The 8341-nt window shown below is 47.1% G+C and overlaps 1 protein-coding gene across 3 annotated transcripts in view; it reads left to right on the top strand.

Moving 5' to 3' along the window:
* The first annotated feature begins 1208 nt into the window (after positions 1-1208).
* The window catches only part of NARS2 (asparaginyl-tRNA synthetase 2, mitochondrial), a 52659-nt gene continuing 45526 nt past the window's right edge, over positions 1209-8341 (top strand). For all 3 annotated transcript variants that reach the window (XM_056327127.1, XM_056327128.1, XM_056327126.1), the window contains exons 1-4: positions 1209-1417; positions 4466-4575; positions 5438-5558; positions 6226-6366. In XM_056327127.1, coding sequence (XP_056183102.1) covers positions 1286-1417; positions 4466-4575; positions 5438-5558; positions 6226-6366 — 504 coding nt within the window. In that variant the 5' untranslated portion in view covers positions 1209-1285. The remainder of the gene's footprint in view (positions 1418-4465; positions 4576-5437; positions 5559-6225; positions 6367-8341) is intronic.

Below are 8341 nucleotides of genomic sequence, written 5' to 3'. Positions count from 1 at the left end.
CCCCAGTTAGGAAAAGCACAGGCTGACATGGGACTTATTCCCCTGGAGAGGGACCTAGGAGGACAGGAGAGTGGCAGACGGCCCCTGACATCCACAGCACACCATCCCCAGACCGCACTGTCACTGAGAAGGGCTGCCTCTCCCTTCAGCCTGCTACCACAAGTGCTCCCAGGGCCCGGTGAGGAGCAGCATTACAGCCTGGCCTGGCTGACAGCCCAGCTGGCATTAGGTTTTTTTCCCCAGAGGCTTTGGCCTGGCCTGCCCACAGTCTTCCTCGTGGAGGTGGGAACCCAGCAGGGGTTCCTGACGCAAAGGCAGCACCAGTGCTGCCAAGGTCCCAGAAAGCAGCAGGATAGAATAACAGAATAATAGAAACATTTAGGTTGGAAAAGACCTTTGAGATCTAGCCCAACCATTAACCCAGCACTGCCAAGTCCATCACTAAACCATGTCCCTAAGCGCCACATCTACGCGTCTTTTAAATACCTCCAGGGGTGGCGACTCCATCACTTTATTGGGCAGCCTGTTTTAATGCTTCACAATCCTTTCACTGAAGAAATTTTTCCTATCTAAAGCTATCCAATCTAAACTTCCCGTAGTGCAACTTGAGGCCATTTTCTCTCATCCTATTGCTTGCTCCTTGGGAGAAGAGACTGACACACCCCGCCTCTCTACAGCCTCCTGTCTGGCAGTTGCAGGGAGTGAGAAGGACCCCCTGAGCCTCCCCTTCCCCAGGCCGAGTCCCCCAGCTCTCCCCGCCGTCCCCCCCCGAGCTGTGCCGCAGCCCCTTCCCCAGCCCCTGCCCGGCTCTGGACACGCTCCAGCCCCTCCGGGTCTGTCTGGGGGTGAGGGGCCCAACGCTGAGCCCAGGGCTCGAGGGGCGGCCGCACCAGGGCCCAGCACAGGGGGCAAGGATCCCTTACCCCCGCCGACCCCCTGTCACCCAACACGGGGATCCCTCCCGCGGCTATGGGGATCCCTCCCGCCACGGGGCCCCGTCCCCTGTGCCCTGCAGGGCGCCACAGCCTCAACCCGCTGCCGCCCCCAGCACCGCACGCCATGCACTACATTTCCCAGAGGCCCTTGCGCCCAGGCGGCGGAAAAGGCGGCCCTTCGCCCTCGGCGCGCGTCCGTTCCGATTGGCTCGCTGGGCCAGCGCTCGGCGGCCATTGGGTGAGACGGTCACGTGAGGCGGCGGGAGGCGCGTCACATGCCGGGAGCCGTGTGGGAGCGGGCTGGGATGAGGTCGGGCCGCCGGGGCGGGCAGGCCCGCTAGGCCTCAGCCATGCTGCGGGCCCGGGGTGGCTGGCAGGCCCTCCGCTGCTGTGCCTCCCTGCCTCGGGCGCGGCGGGCGGCGCGGCTGCGTGTCCGGGAGGCGCTGGAGGCGCGGGAGCCGGCCGGCGAGGTTAAAGTGCAGGTGTGTGGCCGGCAGGTCGGGGTGTGCCTGGTAGCGGCTCGGCCCAGAGCCCTGGCGGGGGAGGGAGGCGGCCTGGCGGCCCACGCCGGTTTCACTACCTGTGCTTCAGGGAGGAAAGCTAGAACTTCTGCAGCGTATTTTGCTAAACGTACAACCCTCCTTGATAGTCTCTAGAGTCGGCTCTCAATGTATTTCTTCGGTTTGCCATTGTTAGATCAGGTACAAAGCTTTGAAGTCACTCGGCATGTGCAGGGAAGGGCTGTCAGTGGGATTCGTTATACTGAAACAGTTTCGGTTTTATTACCTGTTTGGTTTGGGACAATGACCCATTGCCTCTGTGCTGATGTTTTCAAAGCTTTGTTTTGGGTCGTTCCACCTCTGGGTTTATAGTAGTGTTGCGTAGAGCCAACAGTAAGAGTTTCATTGATGTTCGTGTCCAGTTGTTGTGAACCAAGGTAGATTGGGAGAAGTGGACTTTTTCCCTTTCTGGCCTGCAGGGTTGTGCATACCGGTTTTCTGGTGTTCCCGACTGACAGAGCAGTGGTTGCAGATGCACAGTCCCTGTTTTAGTGCAAGGCCCTTGGTTAGAAGTGTGCAGTTACCAGTATTTCTGCATGAATCTGTGGAGGACTGGGGTATTTGGTAACAGTTTTAAACTAAACTGAAAGAGGAGAGATTTATAAGGAAGAAATTTTTTACAGTGAGGGTGGTGAGGCACTGGAACAGGTTGCCCAGAGAAGCTGTAGATGCCCCATTCCTGGCAGGGCTCAAGGCCAGGCTGGACGGGGCTGGGAGCAGCCTGGGCTGGTGGGAGTGGGCCCTGCCTGGGGCAGGGGGGTTGGAATTATGTGATCTGTGAAGCTCCCTTCCAGCACAAACCATCCTATGATTTTACAAACTCAAAAGCCAGTTTGTGCACACTGGTGTTCCTGTACACACGTAGATGAAGCCTAATAGGGTAGGAAGAAGCTCATCCAGTATAGGTACTTCTCAGATGTAGTTTTATCAGTAATGCAAGCTGGAATAAACTGGTGCTAAAACTGGCAATACCACCTTTTTTTCTACCCTAGGTCCTTGCCGCTTTGTTGCTCTTTCCCTGTGCTGGCAAGAATGTAATTTGTATTAAACTGGGTTGGGGAACTGGTCTGGCTTAAAACCACCCTTGTTCTAGTCAGGTTATTGAAAGTAGAGAGTTGGGATTGTCACTACACATTGCTTCTGGTAAGGTGTGAGGTGGTCAAAACATTGCTGCTACAGCCTCTGCTGCTCCAATACAAGCCTGTGGGTCTTGTCTTATTTCCTATTGCAGGATGCAAGACTCATCTCCTTATTTAACAAATCCCAGAACAGCCTGATGAGGTGGAAAACAAAGCTCTTGAGAATGTTTTTTGTTTTTTTTTTGTTCAGGGGGTTTTGGGTGTTTAGTTAAGGAGCACTTACAAGGAAGGAAACGAAGAAAAACATCTGCTGTTATACCTTAAAAGTAATGCATCAAGTATGATGTATATGATGTGTTCTGGGGATTTACTAGAACACAGAGGATAAGCACAGCAGCTTCAGGCTTTAAGTGCCTGTTGCTTTAGCCACAGGAATACGAGGATACCCAAATGATCAGATTTCAGTTTTGGACTCTGGTTTCTTGCATTAGTTCTTGCGTCAGGTGGATCACCCTTCAGAGGTTGTCTAGGTAAATGCCTGTGAAATTGTGAGGCTGGAGCAAAAGCTGAAGTTTCATTAACAGTTGGGTTCGTCATTTTCAAATCTTCCATAGTTTTTATGTGCAGTTGTCCTCTCCTGTTACACAAACCTGGCTAATGCCTTGTCTGTGTTAGTAGACGTTGTAGTTTTAAGAATGCTTTACTTATGGTACTGTTTAATTCTTGAAGTTTGTTCAGTCCAGACAGCTGAAGTAGATGGATTCACATTGATTTGTCTGGTATAAAATCCCTGGAGCATTTGCTCAGTTTGAAATAATTGGAACTACTTGAGCACTTACAGTTAAGCAAAAGACTGATTGGAAAAGGAGCAGTTTGGTTGTTTAATCAGCTCTGTTTTCAGTTGTTCTGTACAGTGTTATTGTATGATGGGCTGGAAGCTCCTCAGCAGATAGTTTTGCTTTTAAGGGCAGCTTTGTCTCATCTCTTGTGAGCTGGGGAGCAACTAAGGGAGCTGTATTTTAGATTCTATTACTTGGTGCCTTGGGTGCTGACTTACATTTTAATTTCTTAAGGGAAATGTTACTTGTCATTGAAAAGCTCAAAATAAGACATTAGTCTGATATGTACGTGGTCAGTTCTACTGTTTTGCTGTTACAAAGAACTTCTGCATTATTTTAATCCTTTTAGTCAAACTGGACAATAATGCTTCTAAATTTTTTTCTTAGGTTTTTTTTTCCCCCATGGGGACAGCATAGCAGTCTTGATTTTGAGGTATAAGGAGAAACATCCAAGAAATTAATTTTTGTTCTGCTTGAATATGTAATTTTTCACCTGCATCTCTTAGCTGCAGCATCATTGGTTTAGCAGTCCAATGGCTTAGGGCACGTAAACTAATGAGAAAATTTCAGTTGGTACTTTCCTGCAGGTGGTACAGCAATAAAAATTGATACCAAAAATCATCAAAATACTCGTCTCTACTGCTTCAGTAAGAAGTGTTTTAGAAGGACGTCACTAATAAGAATATGTACTTCGTTAAAATGCTTTTCATCTTCAGAGTACTTTTCCTCTTTCTGTATTCTCAGCTCCCCAGAGATGCAGGTAGATCTTAGTTGTCCCTGCTGGACTCAGGAGGAGAGTTGATGTGTCTGCTTAAAGATTTGTTTCTCTTTGCCGTGAAGTCAGTAGAATAATTGACAATAACTTACTTGTTTTGGGTTTTTTTTTTTTTAATTATTTTTTATTTTTGTTGCTCCTAAAGAAATATTTTCTTTTATTTCAGTAAGAAGTTGAAAGAAGCCTGAAGTAGCGTGTCCAGCTCAGCTGGAAGAAGAGTATAACTATGCAGAGATCATGCCAAGAAATAACACATTTCTTTTTCTTTTCCCTCTAGGGCTGGGTCCGCTCTGTCCGATCCCAGAAAGAAGTTTTGTTCCTCCATATAAATGATGGGAGTTCTCTGGAAAGCCTCCAGGTGGTTGCTGATCCCAGCCTGGAAAATAGGTTGGTCCGTTTGAGATACCTGGAGAAATATGTTGACCAGTGCTTGGAGGTGTCTGCTCAGGCCTCCTTTCCTGTGCCAATGGGTCACCGGGAGCTGGCACCTGACCACAGGAAAGGCACTACTGCAGGCTGGGGTCTCTGGATGTGCTTTTAGGATGGAGAGTGTCTGACTACTCTGTCTCAGCTTAGCTGAGGCCTTGTGGTTCGGTTGCTCATCCTGTGAGATTAATTTGGACCTAATTTAATAGCTGTAGCAGTTTTGGTGTTTTGGACTACTGTTGGACTTTGTACTTACTTGTAAATCACATGATGTAGCTAGAAATAACTGTCCCCCAGGTTCTGGAGAGTGCTGGGCTCTACCTGTAACAGCTTCAGGGCTGGCTTGGTAGGCATATCCCCTAGATAGGCACGCCTATTCTATTATAGCAAAATAATGCACTTGTTTTACAGCTTCATTTTGGTTGTTACTCTCAGTTGTTCTTTGGGCTAGGGTTGGGTGTGTTGGTGTGATCCAGGAACCCTCTGTGTGTAACTTGATTTTTAAAATAAATTGTAATGAGTTTTTTTTTCTGTAAGCCTGGTTTGTCCACACCAAGAGCCCTTTCTAATAAAAGTCTGTCCCTTTTCCCCTCACTTGTCCAGCATTGCAACCTTTTTCTAAATTCCTCTCTAGGTTTGTGAATCTCTTCACATTCCCGCCTATGCATTTAGTAATTTTTCATTTCATCAGTTAAGCCCTATGACTACAGTATCTCTTGTGATCTCAAGTGGTCCAGCTAAATTAACAGGAATGGCTCTTCTGAACGTAGTTGACTTTTGTGTAAGTGCCTAGTTAAGCTGGTTTTTTTTCTTGGTTTCTTAGAGATTTAACTTTTGGAAGTGCAGTGGAAGTGCAAGGGGAACTGGTCAAAAGTCCTCATAAGATGCAAGACATGGAGCTGAAAGCTGAAACCATTCGTGTGGTGGGACCTTGTGATACCTGGGTATGTCAGAACAGCAGGAGTCCAACTGGTAGGATTGCTTTGGAAATTAATTTCAAAAGGTCCAGGTGTCCAGCAAAGCATGCTTCTAACTGCATTTTCCTTACGTCTGAGTGGTCCTGCACTTTGATTTGGCAGTGGTGTCTGTAGGGTGTGTCAAAAGGAGAAACATGGGATCACTATGAAATCTGTCTTCTGGGGCAGAGCTGTTTCTACATGCTGGCAGCTAAGAGCGTGCATATGTCCCACCCTGAAGCACTTACCTGTGCCAGGTGGCTTACCTGATAAGTCTGGCTGCAATACGAATTGGAGAAGCAGTGGGACTGGCAAAACACTCCAGATGGTGCAGGTGGAAGATCCTATCTGCCACAGGCATGTTTGGAATCAGCTCACTGCTGCAGCAGTGAGATGAACAGCTGGCTTTCAAGGGGGCTCAGCATCCAAAAGGCGGAGCATTTCAGAACACTGTTACCCTCTCTTGTGTTCATGGCTCTGCCATAAGCATTATAAAATCTACAGAATAACTAGAAAAGATAGGCAAAAGCATCTAGTTCTCTGCTCTGTAAGGACGATTGAGTTTTAGTAGATAGAGATGGTATTGCATGAGTAGCAATATAATTACATTGACTCCCAAGTTCTCGTAGTTTTATTTTTCTTTCCTTGTTTTCAGTTGTTCCCCCTGAAAATGAAGGAGAGGCACCCACTGGAGTACGTCCGACAGTTCCCACACTTGCGGTGCAGAAACAACACGCTCAGCTCCCTCTTGAGAATCCGCAGTGAAGCCACTGCAGGCATCCACGCATTCTTCCAGGTAGTCCCTCTGTACTGAGCCTTACGTATAAAATGCTCCCCTGGGTTGGCTTCATAGGAGCATGTTAGGAGGGAGCCAGCAAGCATGATGTCTTGACTGCAGGGTATGGGTTTTGGACACGGTGGTTTTCTTTCCAGGCCTGAGCCTGGCTCAGGCTTATGATCAGACTAGCACATCTGTGGTCTTGTTTGCATCTTTCTGCCCATTTCTGTTAGTTATTTTATCCTTTTTGCTGAGTTGCACTATAATCGCCTGCAAGCGTGTGTGGTCTTGTGGAACAGAACATAATATGGAGTTGGTTAACCCATCCTCAGCAGTGACCTTGCAGTCCTTGGATAGAAGCCTCCTCTCACACAGAAAAATCTGTGATGCAGGAAGGCTACCAACAAACTGACTCAGTGCTTCATGTTATTCTCCTCTGTTCTTGTCTTTCTACTGCTGTGCTACAGGTCTGTGTGGATGCTGTTAGCTGAGATTAGGAGACTCCTGTTTTGATGCATTTCAGACTGGTGGGTGGGAGGTGCCTGCGCTTTCTGAGTGTGTCACTCTTAAGCTGTGGGCATGGTACAGGCTTTGTGCAGGTGGTGGGAGCAGTGAATTAACTGATTCCAGATGCCTTATAGAGACAGTGAATTCTTTGTGTGGGTAGAAAAAGGTAGCAAGTCCTCTAGTGCACTTGAGCCCTTTCTTTTAAAGCTTTTCATTGAAATGAACACGTCTTAGTTTAGGTAATCTGGCCTTGGTTTGAGTACAATTATATTCAGAGCATTCCGATTACAAAGTTCTTGTGTAAGTAATTAGTATGGTCCAAAGAACAGGTCAGAATTGTTGAGATAGAATTTCTGGTCCCAAGTGTGCTGGTATTTGTCACCATCAGTGGTGCTTGCTCTATTGCTCTAGGAGTTACCTGTATGGAATTGCATGCTATTTAGAATTGGAAATACTGTGTCAGGTAAAGCTGGGCTTGCATTCAGCATCGTGCCAGCTGTAAGACAGACCCGGCTGTGTTGGGAATCACTCTGTGCCGGTGTCCACAAGGTGGCATTGCCTGCTACGACTTGGGTTTCAGACGTGGACAAGGAAGCCAGACAAGATAAAAAAAGCATAGGCTTTACTTTTCCAAATTAACTCCGGCTCAGACTGTTTAAAATGCTCAAGAGCTGAGCAGTATTAAAAAATATTATTAGTTGAACAGCAGGAGCTACACTAGAGTTATTTTTAAAGGGATAAGGAAGATTTGGTCCCAGCCCTGATGCTTGCAAATGCTTGTATCACAACTCTCCTAGCACCAGGAACATCTGTGGTTTGCTCCATTTCTGATGGAAGGAAAGCAGTGTTTAAATTGCCACCTACATCGTCCCAAGAATGTTGCAATTTCCAACTTGACGATGTCAGAACATACTGTAACTGGAAAGTATAATCGGAGTGTTTTCACTGTGCAAAGCTGTAAAGACCTTAATGGTGGAAGAAAATAAGTGGGGGTTTAGGAATACACACCTGAAATCATCTAGACTGTCTGTAACTTCAAAAACTTTTTTTTTTAGCACATTCGTTTCTAGCAGTGAATGACTAATGCCAAATGCCTTTGGTTTGGATGTTGAAGGCTAAAACATCATCTTTAAATCTTCTCCTGAGTGTTGTGGTCCAGGTGGGCTAGGAACGCTGTTCCTAGGCACAGTGAAATGGTTGTGATGTGAATGGCAACCTTCAGTTTGCGCATGAATTAACTTCCACGTTTGTCAGAGCCAGTAGAGTGACTTGAAGTATTTTAGGAGCTTTTAAAAGGGGGAACTGTCCAAGAGGTTTGTATGGGATTCTCATCTTTCAGACCTGTGCAGTTCCCTTCCATGCTTTGGAAAGGAATGGTCTTCTGTGTGAAATATGCTGCTTTACAGAAACTGCTACTACTGCATGAGGAATTCAGGCAATTTTCCAAAATCTCGTGTAGGGTTGGGAGGTCACATGACCACCGAGT

The sequence above is a fragment of the Falco biarmicus genome, chromosome 2, assembly GCF_023638135.1.
Source record: "Falco biarmicus isolate bFalBia1 chromosome 2, bFalBia1.pri, whole genome shotgun sequence".
Lineage (NCBI taxonomy): Eukaryota > Metazoa > Chordata > Aves > Falconiformes > Falconidae > Falco > Falco biarmicus.
This window is presented reverse-complemented; position numbering and strand designations above follow the sequence as displayed.